This window comes from Oryctolagus cuniculus, chromosome 21 (genome assembly GCF_964237555.1).
Source record: "Oryctolagus cuniculus chromosome 21, mOryCun1.1, whole genome shotgun sequence".
NCBI lineage: Eukaryota > Metazoa > Chordata > Mammalia > Lagomorpha > Leporidae > Oryctolagus > Oryctolagus cuniculus.
Window position 1 is genome coordinate 25,274,585 of NC_091452.1, and position 22,953 is coordinate 25,297,537.

The following is a 22,953-nucleotide window of genomic DNA, read 5'->3' on the forward strand; positions in this document are numbered from 1 at the left end:
ACACAGTGACCCAGATGAATGGAGAAGTGGGACACAAACTTGTTTCTCTGTTACCAAGACTGCCGAATAGCTCTTGAAAAGTTGTCTCATCCCATCCCTCACTTTCCTTTGTGTACAATCCTCCCAGGAGGGAACCAGATACATTGTACTCCCCATGGTTCTGCCCTGGGATCCCTGGGAACCACATGCTGATCCCAGTTCCTACAGAGTGTACCCATCTGCAGCCATGATGCAAACATAATGAAATCTTCTCACCCCCTTCTCATTGGCTGAGGGATCACTCCATGTAGGTGGAAGAACATGACATAACTGTGCCTCCTCCATGTTTATTTGACTGACCACTCCTGCAAAATACCTGTGGTGGCTTCACCTACTGCTCCCTGGCAGAGTTCTCAGTCATCTCTCTCTTCACTCTGATCGCTCTGGTACTTCTCCCACCACCTGCAATGTAGCTTCAACCAGATCCTCCTGGGACAACACACACTGCTGAGTGCTGGTTGTGCCTGGTTCTACACACACTGCACAACAGCCTGAGTACAGCTGGGGACAGCATTGAAATATTCAAAAGTGGTAATGTAGTGTTCTATGTTTTTACAAATACAAAGCCATGTAATAAAAATAAATGTTTGCCCATCTCAGGGTAGTCAGCATGTGTTTGGTTCTAAGTGGTGATGGACAGTGATGGGGCCGGGAGATCAGAATGATTTAGAGAGGAATGTCCTGACCCTTGGTTCTGTATCCTCCTTGCCTGTAGCATCTGCTTCTGCCTTTGTCCCAGCACAGGAGGGACAGGTAAGGCAGGAACTGGGAACAAACAGTGGTGACCCCAGAAAATCCCCGTGTGAGATACTTGAGTGATTTTTTTCAGTTTGTTAGAGATAGAATTGAAGGGAGATTTCCATGCAAGAAGAATCCTTATCAGATGCAGGTATTTGAACTATCACTCAGAGCCTGGTTTAAGGAGTGAAGGATCATGGGGTTCATGGTAGGCAAATCCCCCAGGAGGCTTCCTAGCCCCGGTGAACTGTGAAGGACACGGGCACCAGGATTAGGTCAGGGGCGGCAGACTGGGGGATGCTTGGACAAAGCTTGGAGAAGTGTGGTGTCTGTGTCTCATGGGAGACGAGCAGCTCCCAGTAGTCAGGAGCGGGAACCAGGCCCCAGGGTGAGCGTGGTCAGGGCTCAGCCACAGGAGGACCTGTCTCCAGGACTCTGTTTCCTAAGTGTTTCCCCCGCTGTGCTCCAAGCTCCTAGAGAGCAGGGAGCTTCTCTTCTGTGGTTGTTCCTGCTGCATCCACAGAGCCCAGACACTGCCCGGCTCAGGGGAAAACCAACAGCCAAGATCACTGAATGTGTGAATTCAAATAAATTGGCATCCCAGTTCCAACAACAGATCTAAGGCCTGTAATTACCCTTTCTATTGGACATTATACTTTGGGATTCTGGATTCACTGATGAGTAGATTTTGAATATAAATCTGTTGCTAAACTGAGAACAATAGAGAAGCAATACATTATATCAGGGATGGGAACCAATAGGCTGGGCTGGATTCATGGGTCCCTGTGAATTGAGACAGAAAGCTGGGAACTTCAGAAACCAGCTGGGCTCTAGGGCTTCCTGACCATGGGGATGATTGTACCCTTCTGCCAGCAGGGGGCACTGTGTGACTAACTTCGGATTCCTCCACAGCTGCTCCTCCAGGACCATTCATGCAAAAGTGCCTGGTTGGGTGTTGGGCTAGGTTTTCACTGATGGGGCCTCTGTGTCTCCTCAGGTCAGGCAGAATCACTTGGCAGAGGTCGTTTGTCTTAAGCCGCAGATGCTTCCTCTCAAGGCTCCAGGGAATGAAGCAAACTTTGAATCTATTCCCCCACTAGGAGCAGAGCCCAGCAACAGAACTCAGTCAGGAGCGGGGCAGGCATTGGGCAGGGTCTTATTTGCAATAAAATGGTCCCCATCGTACATGAGTTTCAATGACTTTAGTACCCCATGGCCATGAAGGCCCCCACGGGCACATTTTAGTTCCTTACCTCATCCCAGGCCCACAGGAGGACAGCACGTCCCATTCCCAGTGGGCTGCAGAGTTTCCCTTCCATCCACCTCATTCCTGCCACCTCGCTCTCCAGAATAGAAACACCGGCTCTCAGGGCAGAGTTTGTGTAAGATTTCTAGGGGGACAGCAGTGATGTGCAGCAGGTGCACACTTGGCAGCTTCCAGCCTACATCAACTCTGTTTTCCCATATTTGCCAGGAGATCCAGTCGTGCACATTGTAATCCCATATTATTTTCAGATTCATTGGATCAGTGCCTCAACAGTCTACCACCATGAAACTGAGTACTTTATTTAATCAATGGGTTTTGACTACATTGACCTTTATTTATACAGTGCCCCCCCACTTCCTCCAGAGCCTGCTGCTCTCTGTGTCTTCTGTTGGTGACGTCTGCTCTCAGCCCAGGCTTCCTCCATGTTCCTGCTGGGCCTCCTTTCCTCTCCAATCTCAGAGAATCTCACCAGGTGCTTCATTCTGCCAAAAAAATAGGTCCCTCATTTCTGTCTCCTTCCAAACAGAGCTCATTCTCTCTGGGATGTTAATTCAATCCAACAACAATAATTGAGACAAAAGGTCTTAACCAGATGAGTGGTGCTTAGCACATTTGATTAGACAGGAAGACTTAAATTCAACGTGAGCATGAGATGGGGAACAGAGACCTCCTGGGCACTGATTAGAGTTCTGACAGGTGCTGGTGGGGGAGGGAGGAGCCCTGATCACCAGCACCTAGGCAGCATGTAAGTGTCTCCTGCATCCACCAGAGGGTGCTGTGGTCCAGGCACCTGCTCAGGGTCCCACAGCTCCTCCGGTGATTTCCTACCAATTGTAGGAGTTTCTGTTCCGTCCACACGGTGGAGCCCTTTCCCCCTTATAGGGTCTTTCCAATTCTCAAGCAGATTGCAGGCTGAAGTTGAGGGAGGGGCTTCGCAGCCTCCAGAGTGAGAAACATTTGCATGGAGACCTCCCACTCTGAGGACTAGAAGAACAGATAAGAAGGGAGGCCGGGCTCAGCCCTCACTGTGGGCTCAGGAAGCAGGGACTTGGGCATCTCAGCCATGGCCTGGGCTCCACTGCTCCTCACAGTCGTGGCTCACTGCACAGGTGGCTGCCTGCAGGGCATTCTGGGAGTGCACCTGGGTGGCACCTTGGATGCTGCCAGCTTCCCCTAACTTGGGGGTCGTGCTGACCTGTCCTCACTAATGTGTGTGTGTCTTCTCTCCTGCAGGGTCCTGGGCCCAGTTTGTGCTGACTCAGCCCCAGTCTGTGTCGGGATCCCTGGGGCAGACAGTCTCCATATCCTGCTAACGCGACAGTGGCAACATCAGGAGTAACCAAGTGCACTGGTACCAGCAGGACCCAGGCAGGGCCCCCACCACGGTCATCTACAGTGATGATCAGAGACCCTCGGGGGTTCCTGATTGGTTCTGTGGCTCCATCAACAGCGCCTCCAACTCTGCCTCCCTGACCATCGCTGGGCTGCTGACTGAGGACGAGGCTGACTACTTCTGTCAGTCTTTTGATAGCAGTGCTATTCCCACAGTGATGCAGACTCATGGGGAAGTGAGACAGAAACTCCCCCAGGGTCCCCGCCCAGCTGTGCCCCAGCCTGTGCCCAGCAGGAGGTTGCTCTTTGCTCTGTGTTCTGCTGGAGGCCTGGGGTTGGAATCCATGCACATGGATCCTCTCCGTTCTTCCCAGCGTGGAGATGTGCTGTTCCCCACACGTTCATGGATGCCTCCTGCTCCCTTCTCAGTCACTCAGGGAACAGCTGTGGTGCACAACATTCTGTAAGGTGGACTCTGAACATCTTTATTCTGATTGTTCATGTTCCAGGATTCACTGTGCATGGCCTTGTCAGCCTATCTAATCCTCTACCACATTCAGAGACAGTTTGGGACACTTGTCTCATTCTGTCAGAAACTCAATGTCTGTATGATTTTCAAATACTGGAAACGTGCTGGTAACGTGAGTTGGTCTCTCAAAGGTCTCATGGGAGTAACTAAGGTATGTTTTTGGACAACAGCGGGTATATACTCATCAGAGGGTAGTTCATGTTGTGAGGAATGGGCACATCCCTGCTTGTGAATGTTTTCACAGGTATTTTGTCCATCAAGGTGAAGACATTGTGGAACCAACTCCCCCAGAGCCAGCTCTGAGGTTGACCAACCGTCTGCACACACCTGCTCTCTCACCCCATCACACAGCTCTCCCTGGAGCCCACTGGGTGCAGCCCGAAGACCCTGGGAGGACACTAAGAACACAGGTAGTGTCTTGTATGAGCAGTGCTATTCTGGTGTCAGCACCCCGACATCACAGAGTTCAGGGGCCCCCACAGGTCCAATGCTGATACGGGAAGCTCTCACATTAGGATTAGGATTTCCGTCTCAGTGAGAATTACATTGAAACTGTCCATTTGTTTTGCAAAACATCGATCATCATCAACTCCACCCAAAGCTTCAGTTGTCTACAGTTATCAGATACTGGCCACGGAGCGGCTCAGCCCTGGACTGTGCAGCCACTTGCATTGTGAACTGGCTAATGCAAGCACTCTCTCTCTCTCTCTCTCATTCTCCCTCTCTCTGGAACTCTGACTTTGAAGTCAATATATAAACCTTTAAAAATGATAGGCACCTGGGATTCCGGCCTCTCTAACCAGGGTGCCTGGGATCAAGTCCAGCTCGGCCTCTGACCTAGCTTCCTGCGCATGGATGGGGGCAGCAGGTGCTGGCCAAAGACATGGGTACCTGTCACTCAGGTTGCAGACCTTGATGCAGTTGTGGGCTCCTGACTTCACCTGGCTTAGCCTTGTTTTGCACATTTAGAGTGAAACAGAGATTGGAGGATCTCTCTCTTTCTCTCTATCGCTCTTGCTCTCGCTCTCTCTCTCCCCCTCCATTGTATCTTTCAAATAAATAATTAAAGAAGTGGTGACAACTCACTGTGTGCCCTATATGTCAGGTCTGCTGCAGCTTTTAGAAATGACAGTAACTGCACAGATTATCAGGATGCCAGCTTCTAAAGTCAGGCCATGGGTGTATCCTTTTAATAAAAAAATGTCAAATGCTTAGAAACAAATGGAAATGTGAAAGTGAAACCATATAAGCTACACATGCAAAGCAGGTGTGAATTATGAAAGTGTATTTTTAAAAGTGACATAAAAAAGAAAAATTCCCATAGAAATAAAAACAGAGTTAATATTTGAAATGAAATTCCGACACTGGGGAGATTCAATGACACAGCAGGGCAGGAAGTGAAGGTCGCACAAATTTGAGATAGCAACAGCGAAACACAAACAATCCTCTGTCTGAGCTGGAGGACGTGCAATGGAAAATAAAATTCCATGTTTGTTCAAAGGGAAAAAGCACTGCTGAACATTCTGGGGAATTCTCCAGGTCATTTCCATTCAGTGGTTCATGTCACCAGGGGGCGCTGTGGATCCATGCAGCAGTGAGCAGGTTTGACTCAGATTCAAACTGGTGCTGCACTCTGATCTCAGAATCAACCCTTAAGGAATTCGTATCGGGCTAATTGGGGAGTGAGCCATCGAATGGAAGACCTCTCTCTCTTTCTCTGCCTCTCTTCTCTCTGTGTAACTCTGACTTTCAAATAAATAAATAAATCTTTAAAAAAACGTGTTGTATAAAAAATTAAAAAAAAAAAACTGTTGCTAGTTATAGCGTTCAGGGCACAAGTTCTATGGTGCAAGGGAGAAGCCATAGCAGGTGCTTCCTCCCCAGGGACCCAGGCAGCACTCACAGCCTCCCCAGCCTCACTGATAACTCACAGTACCCTGGCCGTGGACTCAGAATTGGCTGCTGGTGGGGACGGAGGAGGAGGGGTATCTTAGGGAGTGAGACCCTTGCTGCTCCTCTCCCTCTACTCTGACCTCACTGAATCTCCCCTTTTAGTCCCTATAAAGTGGGTGGAGCCACCTGCTGTCCCACTAAGGAGCAAAGAGAAGGTTGGAGCCTGGATGAGGAGGGGGCTGCCCCTAGGAGGGGTCACTGTGACCTTGGGTTGGGGGGCTGGTGTAGATGTGCAGGGGTTGGACTGGGGGTTCTCAGCCTGGTATTCAGACACTGCTTCCTGGGCCTGATGCAGGATGCTCTGGGGCCAGCAGCTGGGCCTTCCACGGGCCCCTGAGCAGCATTAGTACAGGATCAGCCTCAGCCTTCCTCTTTGCAAAAGCACACCCCGCCATGGTGACTGCACACGGGTCCCAGTGGGGCGTGGTTGATCAGAGCAAGAGGAGAGATTTGCATGAAGGCCTTCTCATGTTCCTCTGGGCCAGGGTGGGGATAAGAGCCTTGCAGAGTGTCAGCCTCGGTTGAGCCCTGGGGAGTCTGCACCATGGCCTGCACCCCGCTCCTCCTCCTCCTCACCCTCCTCCAGTGCACAGGTCAGGAGGGGCCTCACATTGAGACCCCCGGGTCACCTAACTCTCCCACCTCCTGGGAGCAATGCCCCCTCCCCGTGCTTCCTCCAGGGTAACGGTGTCTGTACTTTCAGGGTCCCTGTCCCAGCCTGTGCTGACTCAGTCGCCCTCTGCGTCTGCCGCCCTGGGAGCCTCGGCCAAGCTCACCTGCACTCTGAGCTCTGAGCACAGTGACTACACCATTGACTGGTAGCAGCAGCACCCAAGGAAGGCCCCTCGGTACCTGATGTATCTTGAGAGTGATGGAAACCATGAACGGGGACCGTGGTCCCTGATCGCTTCTCGGGCTCCAGCTCTGAGGCTGACCGCTACTTGATCATCTCCAGCATCCAGGCTGAGGATGAAGCTGACTACATCTGTGGTGTAGTTTCTCTCATTGATGGTTCGCATAGTTAAACACAGTGACCCAGATGAGCGGGGAAGTGGGACACAAACTTGTTTCTCTGTTACTAAGACTGCCGAATGGTTCTTGAAACATTGTCTGGTCTCCTCATCCCTCAAACACTTTGCCTTTGTGCACAATGCTCCCAGGAGTGAACCAGACGCATTGTACTCCCCCATGGTCCTGCTCTGGGATCCCTGGGAACCACATGCTGGGCCCAATTCCCACAGAGGGTACCCATCTGCAGCCATGGTGCAAAAATAACAGAACGCTTCTCGCCCCCTGTAGGTCGGCTGAGGTATCACACCATTGTGGGGGGTGTAAAGGACCTGACCTGACTCTGCCTCCTCCATGTTTATTAGACTGACCACTCCTGCAAAATTCCTGTGGCGGCCTCACCTGCTGCTCCCTGGCAGAGTGCTCAGTCATCTCACTCCTCACTCTGAGAGCTCTGGTGACTTCTCCCACCACCTGCAATGTAGCTTCAACCAGATCCTCCTGGGACAACACACACTGCTGAGTGCTGGTTGTGCCTGGTTCTACACACACTGCACAACAGCCTGAGTACAGCTGGGGACAGCATTGAAATATTCAAAAGTGGTAATGTAGTATTCTATGTTTTTACAACAATAAAAACCAAAGTATAAAAATAAACGTTTGCAATTCTCAGGGTGGTGGTCAGTGGTGTGTGTTTGGTTCTAAGTGGTGATGGACAGTGATGGGGCTGGGAGATCAGAATGACTTAGAGAGGAATGTCCTGTCCCTTAGTTCCGTATCCTCCTTGCCTGTAGCATCTGCTTCTGCCTTTGTCCCAGCACAGGAGGGACAGGTAAGGAAGGAACTGGGATTCCCAGAGAAACCCTGTGTGAGATATTTGAGAGATTTATTTCATCTTGTTGGAGATAGAATTTATTTATTTATTTATTTATTTGACAGGCAGAGTGGACAGTGAGAGAGAGAGACAGAGAGAAAGGTCTTCCTTTTGCCGTTGGTTCACCCTCCAATGGCTGCCGCGGCCGGTGCGCTGTGGCCCTCTCACTGTGCCGATCCGATGGCAGGAGCCAGGTACTTCTCCTGGTCTCCCATGGGGTGCAGGGCCCAAGTACTTGGGCCATCCTCCACTGCACTCCCTGGCCACAGCAGAGAGCTGGCCTCGAAGAGGGGCAACCGGGACAGAATCCGGTGCCCCGACCAGGACTAGAACCCGGTGTGCGGGGGCCACAAGGCAGAGGATTAGCCAAGTGATCTGTGGCGCCGGCCGGAGATAGAATTTAAGGGAGTTTTTCAAGCAGGAAGTATCCTTATCAGATGCATGTATTTGAACTATTACTCAGAGCATGGTTTAAGGAATGAAGGATCATGGGGTTCACAGTAGTAAAATCTCCCCAGGAGGCTTCCTAGCCCTGGTGAACTGTGATGGACACCGGCACCAGGATTAGGTCAGAGGGTGGCCAAGCTGGCGAGGCTCTGGACAGAGCCTGGGGGAGGGTGGTGTCTGGGTCTCATGGGAGACAAGCAGCTCCCAGTAGTCAGGAGTGGGAACCAGGCTCCCAGGGTGAGTGTGGTCAGGGCTCAGCCTGGAGGACCTGTCTCCAGGACTCTGTTTCCTGAGTGTTTCCCCCGCTGTGCTCCAAGCTCCCAGAGAGCAGGGAGCTTCTCTCCTGTGGTTGTTCCTGCTGCATCCACAGAGCCCAGACACTGCCCGGCTCAGGGGAAAAACCAACAGCCCAGGTCACTGAATGTGTGAATTCAAATAAATTGGAATCCCAGTTCCAACAAGATCTAAGGCCTGTAATAACCCTTTCTATTGGACATTATGCTTTGGGATTCTGGATTCACTGAAGAGCAGATTTTGAATCATAAATCTGTTGCTAAACTGAGAACAATAGAGAAGAAATACACTCTGCCAGGGGAAGGGGCCCAGTAGGCTGGGCTGAATTCGTGGGTCCCTGTGAATTGAGACAGAAACCAGGGAGCTGCAGAAACCAGCTGGGCTCTAGGGCTTCCTGACCATGGGGAGGCTTGTGCCCTTCTGCCAGCAGGGGGCGCAGTGTGACAAACTTCGGATTCCTCCACAGCTGCTCATCCGGGACAATTCATGCAAAGGTGCCAGGCTTGGGGGTTGGCAAAGGTTTTCACTGATGGGAACTCAGCATCTGTGTCCCCTCAGGCCCAGCAGAGTGCCTTAGCAAAGGTAATTTGTCTCATGTCGCAGGTGCTTCCTCTCAAGGCCCCAAGGAATGAAGCAAACATTGATTCTACTGTGTCTGCATTAGGAGCAGACCCAGCACCAGGGCTCAGGGACGGCAGGGCAGGTACTGGGCAGGACCTCATTTGCAATAAAATTGTCCCCATCACACACGAGTTTCAATGATTTTAGTACCCCATGTCCATGAAGGCCCCCACGAGCACATTTTAGATCCGTACCTCATTCCATGCCCACAGGAGGACAGCACGTCCCATTCCCAGTGGGATGCAGAGTTTCCCTTCCATCCACCTCATTCCTGCCACCTCGCTCTCCAGAATAGAAACACCGGCTCTCACGGAAGAGTTTATGTAAGATCTCTAGGGGGACAGCAGTGATGTGCAGCAGGTGCACACACCATAGCTTCAGCCTACATCAACTCCATTTTCCCACATTTTCCAGGAGATCCAGTCGTGCACATTCTAATCCCATATTGTTTTCAGATTCACTGGATCAGTGCCTCAACAGTCTACCACCATGAAACTGAGTACTTTATTTAATCAATGGGTGTTGACTATGCAGACCTTTGATTCATACAGTGCCCCCCCCCACTTCCTCCAGAGCATGCTGCTCTCTGTGTCTTCTGTCGGTGACGTCTGCTCTCAGCCCAGGCTTCCTCCGTGTTCCTGCTGGGCCTCCTTTCCACTCCAATCTCAGAGAATCTCACCAGGTGCTTCATCCTGCCAAAAAAATAGGTCCCTCATTTCTGTCTCCTTCCAAACAGAGCTCATTCTCTCTGGGATGTTAATTCAATCCAACAACAATAATTGAGACAAAATGTCTTAACCAGATGAGTGGTGCTTAGCACATTTGATTAGACAGGAAGACTTAAATTCAACGTGAGCATGAAATGGGGAACAGAGACCTCCTGGGCACTGATTAGAGTTCTGACAGGTGCTGGTGGGGGAGGGAGGAGCCCTGATCACCAGCACCTAGGCAGCATGTAAGTGTCTCCTTCATCCACCAGAGGGAGCTGTGGTCCAGGCACCTGCTCAGGGTTCCACAGCTCCTCAGCCGCTTGCATGCCACTTGGAGGAGTTCCTGTCCATCCACACGGCGGAGCCCTTTTTCCCTTATAGGGGCTTCCCAATTCTGAAGCAGAATGCAGGCTGAGGTTGAGGGAGGGGCTTCACAGCCTCCAGAGTGAGAAACATTTGCATGGAGACCTCCCACTCTGAGGGCCAGAAGAGCAGATAAGAAGGGAGGCTGGCTCAGCCCTCACTGTGGGCTCAGGAAGCAGGGACTTGGGCATCTCAGCCATGGCCTGGGCTCCACTGCTCCTCACAGTCCTGGTTCACTGCACAGGTGGCTGCCTGCAGGGCATTCTGGGAGTGCACCTGGGTGGCACCTTGGATGCTGCCAGCTTCCCCTAATTTGGGGGTCGTGCTCACCTGTCCTCGCATTTGTGTGTGTGTCTTCTCTCCTGCAGGGTCCTGGGCCCAGTTTGTGCTGACTCAGCCCCAGTCTGTGTCGGGATCCCTGGGGCAGACAGTCTCCATATCCTGCATACGTGACAGTGGTAACATCGGGAGTGACTATGTGCACTGGTACCAGCAGCACCCAGGCAATGCCCCCACCATGGTCATCTACAGTGATGATCAGAGACCGTCGGGGGTTCCTGATCGGTTCTCTGGCTCCATCGACAGCGCCTCCAACTCTGCCTCCCTGACCATCGCTGGGCTGCAGGCTGAGGACGAGGCTGACTACCACTGTCAGTCTTACAATAGCGATGCTAATCCCACAGTGCTCCAGACTCATGGGGAAGTGAGACAGAAACTCCCCCAGGGTCCCCGCCCAGCTGTGCCCAGCCTGTGCCCTGCAGGAGGTTGCTCTTTGCTCTGTGTTCTGCTGGAGGCCTGGGGTTGGAATCCATGCACATGGATCCTCTCTGTTCTTCTCATCGTGGAGATGTGCTGTTCCCCACCTTCATGGATGCCTCCTGCTCCCTTCTCAATCACTCATAGAACAGCTGTGGTGCACAACTGAGTTTCTGAGCCTGGGAGCTATGGACGTGATGGGCAGGTCCTTCCTTGTGGGGAGGGCCTTCGGTGCAGCGTAGGACATTGGGAGATGCAGTGGGCCCAGCCAGTGCAGAAGCCCATAGCCCTCTAATCACAGTCCAGACAAATGGAATGAACTCCAGGCATTTCAAATATTTCAGGGGCTCTGGAAACCAACTGGCCCCAGTGTGAGTTGGACTGGATTAGAGTCACCTGCTGTGAGCTCCAGGCAAGATTATGGCTTAAATCTCATTTGTGTCCTGCTACTGTCCACAGTTAAGAGGTTTTCTCTCTTTGATGTTGATTCCCTTTGACCACCCAAAGTATTCACAACAGATTTCAAATGATCATATGGGTATGTGATTAATGTCGTAAACCCATGAAGTCTCTCTCTATCTGTTACCCAATAATATGGAGTCTTCCCACAACCAATCTGTTAAGCATGAGTGTTGACCAAACACGTATGCAATTAACATTTCAAAAATGTTCACAATTCCCCTAAGAATAGAAAATGCATTCATCGTGGTGGCTTCTCTAACAGCGTCTACATCAAACATGGCATAAAGAAGGAGTAAGTTGTGTCAAGGTCTTGCAGTCTCTCAGTTTCCACTTCGGGGTGGATGCCATACACCCAGACAGGAGCAGCAACACAGCTGGGTGACAATGCTGTCAGGTCTTCTGCCCTGTGACTGGCTTCACATTGTATTCTCCACTACCTCGGTGCCATCGGAATTGTCCAGTCCAGTGCAGTCCCCATGAACTGTGTGTGAATGCTCATGCTTAAATTTCATTTCTTAAAATTCAGTAAAATTTAGAAATTATAGCAGTCACATTCATGGTGCTTCACCTGCGTAACAAATGCTTTTCCCTGTTTTCCTCACATTTCTACTACTCCCTCCAGAGTGAGCTCATTGCCTCTTCTCTTATCAAGAATCCCAGAAGACTGAGGGGGCGGAGCCAAGATGGCGGAATAGTGAGGGCGCGCACCGATAGTCCGGGAAAATTTAGTTTAATAAAAGTGGAGTTACGGTAGCCTCAGAAAAAGGATCAGGAAAGAATTGCAGAGGAAACTCTTCTGGATCTAGTGGCTGTGACTCGGAGGACCTACTGGGAGAACAAGGTCGCCCACCACGCGGAAGCCGAGCCGCGGGAGCCGCAGGGTCTGTGCGCCAGTGCAGGAAGGGGAGTGGATGTCACACAGACACCAGCGGGGAGAGTTGGGACGCCCAGGGCTCCGAGTCCACACATCGGCGCTGGAAGGGGAGGTGAGCTCAATAACCCGAGACATTAGCGGGGAAACGGTGGTCTTAATCTAGAGGGGAGCGGGAAATTGCACCAGACTGACTACAGGAGAGAAGGAAAAAAGGTGGGGGGGTACTGGTACAGACGAGTTTCTCTCTCCGACAACCTTGAAAAGGTTGCAAGGCTGCAAGGCTTGCAAGAGTTTGCAAGAGACAAAGAGCAGGCCCCCTCTCTGGATTTACATAACAACAGGGGAGAGCTAAGGAACTGAGTCACTACAATTCAGTAGCCTAGGCAACCCAGTGGGAGTCCAGAGGAGAAACAGAGCCTGCACAGACTCTTTGGGTAGAAGCCAGAGATTGGAAGCTAAATACCATCAATTCTGCACAGCCGTGCGGTGCGGTATTACTTACCTCCTGAGTAAAATAAATAAATAAATAAATAGAGAGAGATTTACCACGCATAACCTGAGGGTGTCACCTTTGCACACCCGTAACCCAGAAGAACCAAGCAGAGCTCTCAGGCCACACCCATCTCAAGCCTCCAAGGCTCCTCCAACAGCAGGCAGTCCACTTAACACAGACATAGTATAAAATTAAAAAAAATAAAAAAAAACGCACAGTGACGCAAGAAGAATTAACTATGCCAAGTAACAAACACAGAAATCGAGGGAACAAGATCAACGATGACACTATGATGCCTCCAAATAAACAAAACACCCCAAGCCAAGATTATGAAGATGATGAGATAGAAGAAATGCAAGATACGGATTTCAAAAAATTTATGATAAGAACATTTAGAAGTTTTCAAAAGCAAATCCTTGAACTACAGAAATCCTTATTGGACAGGATTGAAAATCTCTCTCGTGAAAATGAAATTTTAAGGAAGAATCAAAATGAAATGCAGAAACTAGTAGAACAGGAAAGGATGATAGTGAAGAGAAATCAAAATGAAATGAAGAGCTCAATAGATCAAATGACAAACACATTAGAGAGCCTTAAATACAGAATGGGTGAAGTAGAAGAGAGAATATCGGACTTAGAAGATAGAGCACAGGAAAACATACAGAAGAGGAAATTAGAAATCTAAAACATATTGTTGGGAATCTACAGGATACTATTAAAAACCCAACATTCAGGTTCTAGGAGTTCCTGAAGGCATGGAGAGAGAGAAAGGATTAGAAGGCCTTTTTAGTGAGATACTAGCAGAGAACTTTCCAGGTTTGGAGAAGGACAGAGACATCCTAGTACAGGAAGCTCATAGAACCCCCAATAAACATGACCAAAAGAGATCCTCACCATGACACGTGGTAATTAAACTTACCACAGTGAAACATAAAGAAAAGATCCTAAAATGTGCAAGAGAGAAACGTCAGATTACTCTCAGAGGATCTCCAATCAGACTCACAGCAGACTTCTCATCAGAAACACTACAGTCTAGGAGGGAATGGCGAGACATAGCACAGGTGCTAAGAGAGAAAAATTGCCAGCCCAGAATATTATATCCTGCTAAGCTCTCATTTGTGAATGAAGGTGAAATAAAGACCTTTCATGGCAAACAGAAATTGAAAGACTTTGTGGCCACTCGTCCGGCCCTGCAAAAGATGCTTAAAGATGTGCTACACTCAGAAACACAGAAACACGGCCATCAATATGAAAGAAGGGAAAGGAAGAACACCTACCAGTAAAAGAGCATGGGAAGCTCAAAGCATATAGTAGAAAATATTTCCGGGAAAATGGCAGGGCAAAGTCACTATGTATCAATAGTCACATTAAACATTAATGGTCTTAACTTTTCAGTTAAAAGACACCGATTGGCTGATTGGCTCAAGGAACACAACCCAACTATTTGTTGCCTACAAGAAACACATCTCTCTAACAAAGAGGCATGCAGACTGAAAGTGAAAGGTTGGAAAAAGATATTCCATGCCAACAGAAACCAAAAAAAAGCAGGTGTAGCCATATTAATATCAGATAAAATAAACTTTAATACAAAAACTGTTAAGAGAGACAAAGAGGGACACTATATAATGATTAAGGGTTCAATTCAACAGGAAGATGTAACTATTATAAATGTATATGCACCTAATTACAGGGCACCGGGCTATTTAAAAGATATGTTAAGGGACTTAAAGGGAGATTTAGATTCCAATACAATAGTACTGGGGGAAGTTTTAGCCAGAGCCATCAGACAAGAAAAAGAAATTAAAGGAATACAAATTGAGAAGGAAGAAGTCAAACTATCCCTCTTTGCAGATGATATGATTCTTTACTTAGAGGATCCAAAGAACTCTACTAAGAGACTATTGGTACTCATAGAAGTTTGGCAGAGTGGCAGGATATAAAATCAATGCACAAAAATCAACAGCCTTTGTGTACACAAGCAATGCCACGGCTGAGAAAGAACTGCTAAGATCAATCCCATTCACAATAGCTACAAAAACAATCAAATACCTTGGAATAAACTTAACCAAGGACGTTAAAGATCTCTACAATGAGAATTACAAAATCTTAAAGAAAGAAATAGAAGAGGATACCAACAAATGGAAAAATCTTCCATGCTCATGAATTGGAAGAATCAACATCATCAAAATGTCCATTTTCCCAAAAGCAATTTATAGATTCAATGCAATTCCAATCAGGATACCAAAGACATTCTTCGCAGATCTAGAAAAAATGATGCTGAAATTCATATGGAGGCACAGGAGACCTCGAATAGCTAAAGCAATCTTGTACAACAAAAACAAAGCCGGAGGCATCTCAATACCAGACTTCAGGACCTACTACAGGGCAGTTGTAATCAAAACAGCATGGTACTGGTACAGAAACAGATGGATAGACCAATGGAAGAGAATTGAAACACCAGAAATCAACCCAAACATCTACAGCCAACTTATATATATTTTTTTATCTTTTATTTAATGAATATAAATTTCCAAAGTACGACTCATGGGTTACAATGGCTTTCCCCCCCATACCGTCCCTCCCACCACCACCCTCCCCTTTCCCACTCCCTCTCCCCTTCCATTCACATCAAGATTCATTTTCGATTATCTTAATATACAGATCAGCTTAGTATACATTAAGTAAGGATTTCAACAGTTTGTTCCCACACAGAAACATAAAGTGAAAAATAATAGATGATTTTTTTTAAATGATGATGAAATCAGATCAGACCTATTGTCATGTTTAATCCCAGTGAGAGTCAAGTTGGGAATTGATAATTTCTTTTCTTTTTTTTTTTTACAGAAGATCAGTTTAGTGTACATTAAGTAAAGATTTCAATCGTTTGCACCCCCATAGAAACACAAAGTGAAATATACTGTTTGAGTACTCGTTACAGCATTAAGCCTCAGTGTACAGCACATTAAGGACAGAGATCCTACATGAGGAGTAAGTGCACAGTGACTCCTGTTGTTGACTTTACAAATTGACACTCCTGTTTATGGCATCAGTAATCTCCCTATGCACCAGTCATGAGTTTCCAAGGCTATGGAAGCCCCTTGAGTTCTCCGACTCTTATCTTGTTTAGACAAGGTCATAGTCAAAGTGGAGGTTCTCTCCTCCCTTCAGAGAAAGGCACCTCCCTCTTTGAAGACCTGTTCTTTCCACTGGGATCTCACTCACAGAGATCTTTTTGCCGGAGTGTCTTGGCTTTCCATGCCTGAAATACTCTCATGGGCTTTTCAGCCAGATCCGAGTGCCTTTAGGGCTGATTCTGAGGCCAGAGTGCTATTTAGGACATCCGCCATTCTATGAGTCTGCTGAGTATCTCACTTCCCATGTTGGATCACTCTCCCCTTTATTTATTCTATCGGTTAGTGTTAGCAGATACTAGACTTGTTTATGTGCTCCCTTTGACTCTTAGTCCTTTCATTATGATCAATTGTGAACTGAAATTGATCACTTGGAATAGTGAGATGGCATTGGCACATGCCACCTTGATGGGATTGAATTGGAGTCCCCTGGTATGTTTCCAACTCTACCACTTGGGGCAAGTCAGCCCGAGCATGCTCCAAATTATACATCTCTTCCCTCTCTTATTCCCACTCTTATGTTTAACAGGGATCACATTTCAGTTAATTTTCAACACTTAAGAATAACTGTGTGATAATTACAGAATTAAACCAGTCATATTAAGTAGAACAGACAAAAAAAAATACTATGAGGGATAATGTATTAAGTTGTCCATTAGCAGTCAGGGCTATGCTGATCAAGTCACCATTTCTCATAGTGTCCATTTCACTTCAGGAGGTTTCCTTTTTGGTGTTCAGTCAGTTGTCACCGATCAGGGAGAACATATGGTATTTGTCCCTTTGGGACTGGCTTACTTCACTCAGCATGATGTGTTCCAGATTCCTCCATTTTGTTGCAAATGACTGGATTTCGTTGTTTCTTACTGCGGTATAGTATTCTAAAGAATACATATCCCATAATTTCTTTATCCAGTCTACCGTTGATGGGCATTTAGGTTGGTTCCAGGTCTTGGCTATTGTGAATTGTGCTGCAATAAACATTAGGGTGCAGACCGCTTTTTTCTTTATCAATTTAAACTCCTTTGGGTAAATTCCAAGGAGTGGGATGGCTGGGTCGAACGGTAGGGTTATATTCAGGTTTCTGAGGAATCTCCAGACTGATTTCCATAGTGGCTTGACCAGTTTGCATTCCCACCAACAGTGGGTTAGTGTCCCTTTTTCCCCACATCCTCGCCAGCATCTGTTGTTGGTAGATTTCTGTATGTGAGCCATTCTAACCGTTGTGAGGTGAAACCTCATTGTGGTTTTGATTTGCATTTCCCTGATTGCTAGTGACCTTGAACATTTTTTCATGTGCCTGTTGGCCATTTGGATTTCCTCTTTTGAAAAATGTCTATTGAAGTCCTTGGCCCATCTCTTAAGTGGGTTGTTGGTTTTGTTTTTGTGGAGTTTCTTGATCTCTTTGTAGATTCTGGTTATTAACCCTTTATCTGTTGCATAGTTTGCAAATATTTTTTCCCATGCTGTCGGTTGTCTCTTCACTCTCCTGACTGTTTCTTTTGCAGTACAGAAACTTCTCAATTTGATGCAATCCCAATAGTTGATTTTGGCTTTGACTGCCTGTGCCCCCCCCCCGGGTCTTTTCCAGAAACTCTTTGCCTGTGCCAATATCTTGAAGGGTTTCTCCAATGTTCTCTAATAACTTAATGGTGTCAGGACGTAGATTTAGGTCTTTAATCCACGTTGAGTGGATTTTTGTGTAAGATGTAAGGTAGGGGTCTTGCTTCATGCTTCTGCACGTGGAAATCCCGTTTTCCCAGCACCATTTATTGAATAGACTGTCCTTGCTCCAGGAATTAGTTTTAGATCCTTGATCAAATATAAGTTGGCTGTAGATGTTTGGGTTGATTTCTGGTGTTTCAATTCTGTTCCATTGGTCTATCCATCTGTTTCTGTACCAGTACCATGCTGTTTTGATTACAACTGCCCTGTAGTAGGTCCTGAAGTCTGGTATTGTGATGCCTCCGGCTTTGTTTTTGTTGTACAAGATTGCTTTAGCTATTCGAGGTCTCTTGTGTCTCCATATGAATTTCAGCATCATTTTTTCTAGATCTGAGAAGAATCTCTTTGGTATCTTGATTGGGATTGCATTGAATCTATAAATTGCTTTTGGGAGAATGGACATTTTGATGATGTTGATTCTTCCAATCCATGAGCATGGAAGATTTTTCCATTTTTTGGTATCCTCTTCTATTTCTTTCTTTAAGGTTTTGTAATTTTCATCGTAGAGATCTTTAACGTCCTTGGTTAAGTTTATTCCAAGGTATTTGATTGTTTTTGTAGCTATTGTGAATGGGATTGATCTTAGCAGTTCTTTCTCAGTCATTGCATTACTTGTGTATACAAAGGCTGTTGATTTTTGTGCATTGATTTTATATCCTGCCACTTTGCCAAACTCCTCTATGAGTTCCAATAGTCTCTTAGTAGAGTTCTTTGGATCCTCTAAGTAAAGAATCATATCGTCTGCAAAGAGGGATAGTTTGACTTCTTCCTTCTTGATTTGTATTCCTTTAATTTCTTTTTCTTGTCTGATGGCTCTGGCTAAAACTTCCAGAACTATGTTAAATAGCAGTGGTGAGAGTGGGCATCCCTGCCTGGTGCCAGATTTCAGTGGAAATGCTTCCAACTTTTCCCCATTCAATAGGATGCTGGCTGTGGGTTTTTTATAAATTGCTTTGATTATATTGAGGAATGTTCCTTCTATACCCAATTTGCTTAGAGTTTTCATCATGAAAGGGTGTTGCCTTTTATCGAATGCTTTCTCTGCATCAATTGAGATAATCATATGGTTTTTCTTCTGCAGTCTGTTAATGTGGTGAATCACATTGATTGATTTGCGAATGTTGAACCATCCCTGCATACCAGGGATGAATCCCACTTGGTCTGGGTGGATGATTTTCCTGATGTGTTGTTGTATTCTATTGGCCAGAATTTTATTGAGGATTTTTGCTTCTATGTTCATCAGGGATATTGGTCTGTAATTTTCTTTCAGTGCTGCATCTTTCTCTGGCTTAGGGATTAAGGTGATGCTGGCTTCATAGAAAGAATTTGGGAGGATTCCCTCTTCTTCGATTGTTCTGAATAGTTTGAGAAGAAATGGGATTAGTTCTTTAAATGTCTGGTAGAATTCAGCAGTGAATCCATCTGGTCCTGGGCTTTTCTTTGTTGGGAGGGCCTTTATTACTGTTTCAATTTCTGTTTCAGTTATGGGTCTATTTAGGTTTTCGATGTCTTCATGGTTCAATTTTGGTAGATTGCATGTGTCCAGGAATCTATCCATTTCTGATAGGTTTTCCTGTTTGCTGGCATACAGGTCCTTGTAGTAATTTCTGATGATTCTTTTTATTTCTGTGGTGTCTGTTGTTACGTTTCCTTTTTCATCTCTGATTTTATTGATTTGGGTCTTTTCTCTTCTTTTTTTAGTTAGTTGGGCCAATGGGGTGTCAATTTTGTTTATTTTTTCAAAAAACCAGCTTCTCGCTTGGCTGATTTTTTGTAGTGTTTTTTTGGATTCAATCCTGTTAATTTCTTCTCTGGTTTTCATTATTTCTCTTCTCCTACTAGATTTGGGTTTGGTTTGCTGCAGTTTTTCTAGGTCCTTGAGGTGCGCTGAAAGCTCATTTATTTGGTACCTTTCCAATTTCTTGATATAGGCACCTATTGCTATAAATTTGCCTCTCAATACTGCTTTTGCTGTATCCCATAAGTTTTGATATGTTGTGTTGTTGTCTTCATTTACTTCCAGAAAGTTTTTGATTTCTCTTTTGATTTCTTGAATGACCCAGTGTTCATTCAGGAGCATGTTGTTCAGTCTCCATGTGTTTGCATACTTTCTGGGGTTTCCTGAGTTGCTAATTTCCAGCTTCATCCCGCTGTGGTCTGAGAAGCTGCATGGTTTGATTCTAATTCTTTTAAATTTGCTGAGACTTGCTTTATGGCCTAGTATGTGATCAATCCTAGAGAAGGTTCCATGCGCTGCTGAGAAGAATGTGAAGTCTGTAGATGTAGGGTTGAAAGTTCTGTAGATATCTGTTAGATCCATTTGGGCAATAGTGTCAATTAAATCTGCTGTTTCCTTGTTGATCTTCTGTCCGGATGATCTGTCTATTTCTGAGAGTGGAGTATTGAAGTCCCCCAGTACTATTGTATTGGAATCTAAATCTCCCTTTAAATCCCTTAACATATCTTTTAAATAGACCGGTGCCCTGTAATTAGGTGCATATACATTTATAATAGTTACATCTTCCTGTTGAATTGAACTCTTAATCATTATATAGTGTCCCTCTTTGTCTCTCTTAACAGTTTTTGTATTAAAGTTTATTTTGTCTGATATTAATATGGCTACACCTGCTTTTTTTGGTTTCTGTTGGCATGGAATATCTTTTTCCAACCTTTCACTTTCAGTCTGCATGCCTCTTTGTTAGAGAGATGTGTTTCTTGTAGGCAACAAATAGTTGGGTTGTGTTCTGTGAGCCAGCCAGCCAAACGGTGTCTTTTAACTGAAGAATTCAGACCATTAATGTTCAATGTGACAATTGATACGTAGTGACTTTGCCCTGCCATTTTCCCGGAAATATTTTCTACTATATGCTTTGAGCTTCCCATGCTCTTTTACTGGTAGGTGTTCTTCCTTTCCCTTCTTTCATATTGATGGCCGTGTTTCTGTGTTTCTGAGTGTAGCACATCTTTAAGTATCTTTTGCAGGGCCGGATGAGTGGCCACAAAGTCTTTCAATTTCTGTTTGCTATGAAAGGTCTTTATTTCACCTTCATTCACAAATGAGAGCTTGGCAGGATATAATATTCTGGGCTGGCAATTTTTCTCTCTTAGCACCTGTGCTATGTCTCGCCATTCCCTCCTAGCTTGTAGGGTTTCTGATGAGAAGTCAGCTGTGAGTCTGATTGGAGATCCTCTGAGAGTAATCTGACGTTTCTCTCTTGCACATTTTAGGATCTTTTCTTTATGTTTCACTGTGGTAAGTTTAATTACCACGTGTCATGGTGAGGATCTCTTTTGGTCATGTTTATTGGGGGTTCTATGAGCTTCCTGTACTAGGATGTCTCTGTCCTTCTCCAAACCTGGAAAGTTCTCTGCTAGTATCTCACTAAAAAGGCCTTCCAATCCTTTCTCTCTCTCCATGCCTTCAGGAACTCCTAGAACTCGAATGTTGGTTTTTTTAATAGTATCCTGTAGATTCCCAACAATATTTTTTAGGTTTCTAATTTCCTCTTCTTTTCTTTGGTTTGACTGTATGTTTTCCTGTGCTCTATCTTCTAAGTCCGATATTCTCTCTTCTGCTTCACCCATTCTGTTTTTAAGGCTTTCTAATGTGTTTGTCATTTGATCTATTGAGCTCTTCATTTCATTTTGATTTCTCTTGACTATTACACTTTCCTGTTCTACTAGTTTCTGAGTTTCATTTTGACTCTTCCTTAAAATTTCATTTTCACGAGAAAGATTTTCAATCTTGTCCATTAAGGATTTCTGTAGTTCAAGGATTTGCTTTTGAAAACTTCTAAATGTTCTTATCATAAATTTTTTGAAATCCGTATCTTGCATTTCTTCTATCTCATCATCTTCATACTCTTGGCTTGGGGTGTTTTGCTTATTTGGAGGCATCATAGTGTCATCGTTGATCTTGCTCCCTCTATTTCTGTGTTTGTTACTTGGCATAGTTAATTCTTCTTGCGTCACTGTGCGCTTTTTTTTTTCTTTTTTTTTTTTTATACTGTGTCCGTGTTAAGTGGACTGCCTGCTGTTGGAGGAGCCTTGGAGGCTTGAGATGGGTGTGGCCTGAGAGCTCTGCCTGGTTCTTCCTGGTTAAGGGTGTGCAAAGGTGACACCCTCAGGTTATGCGTGGTAAATCTCTCTCTTTTTATTTATTTATTTATTTATTTATTTATTTTATTTATTCAGGGGGTAAGTAACACCGCAGGGCAGGGCTGTGAAGAATTGATGGTATTTAGCTTCCAGTCTTTGGCTCCTCTGGACTCCCACTGGGTTGCCTAGGCTACTGAATTGTAGTGACTCAGTTCCTTAACTCTCACCCATTGATATGTAAATCCAAAGAGGAGGCCTGCTCTTTGTCTCTTGGGAATTCTTCAAGCCTTGCAGCCTTGTAACCTTTGCAAGGTTAGGGGGAAGAGAAACCCCGAAGCTTTTTTTTTCCCTTCTTTCCGGTAGTGAGTTTGCTGCACTTTCCGGCCCCCCTCTAGATTCTGACCCCCGTTTCCCCACCCATGTCTCGGGTTATTGAGCTCACCTCCCCTTCCAGCGCCGATGTGTGGACTCGGAGCCCTGAGCGTCCCAAGTCTCCCTGCTGTTTTCTGTGTGGCATGCACTCCCCTTGGAGCACTGTCGCGCAGACCCTGGGGCTTCTGCGGCTGGGTCCCGCGACTTGGCTTCCGCGTGGTGGGCGACCTTGTTCTCCCAGTAGGTCCTCCGATTCACGCCTGCTCCATCCAGAAGGGTTTCCCCTGCAATTTTTTGTTTGGTTCTATTTTCTGCGGCTACCGTAACTCCCCTTTTACTAAACTAAATTTTCCCGGACTATCGGTGCGCGCACTCACTATTCCGCCATCTTGGCTCCGCCTCAACGTATATTTGATCAAGGATCTAAAACCAAGGACAGTCTATTCAATAAATGGTGCTGGGAAAACTGGATTTCCACGTGCAGAAGCATGAAGCAAGACCCCTACCTTACACCTTACACAAAAATCCACTCAACGTGGATTAAAGACCTAAATCTACGACCTGACACCATCAAGTTATTAGAGAACATTGGAGAAACCCTTCAAGATATTGGCACAGGCAAAGAGTTTCTGGAAAAGACCCGGGGGGGGGGGCACAGGCAGTCAAAGCCAAAATCAACTATTGGGATTGCATCAAATTGAGAAGTTTCTGTACTGCAAAAGAAACAGTCAGGAGAGTGAAGAGACAACCGACAGCATGGGAAAAAATATTTGCAAACTATGCAACAGATAAAGGGTTAATAACCAGAATCTACAAAGAGATCAAGAAACTCCACAAAAACAAAACCAACAACCCACTTAAGAGATGGGC

At 46.1% G+C, this 22,953-nt stretch overlaps 1 protein-coding gene across 1 annotated transcript in view; it reads left to right on the plus strand.

Moving 5' to 3' along the window:
* The first annotated feature begins 6,388 nt into the window (after nucleotides 1-6,388).
* Nucleotides 6,389-22,953, plus strand: part of LOC108178662 (immunoglobulin lambda-1 light chain) — a 353,981-nt gene continuing 337,416 nt past the window's right edge. The window contains exon 1 of the mRNA XM_070065859.1: nucleotides 6,389-6,451. Coding sequence (XP_069921960.1) covers nucleotides 6,403-6,451 — 49 coding nt within the window. The 5' untranslated portion in view covers nucleotides 6,389-6,402. The remainder of the gene's footprint in view (nucleotides 6,452-22,953) is intronic.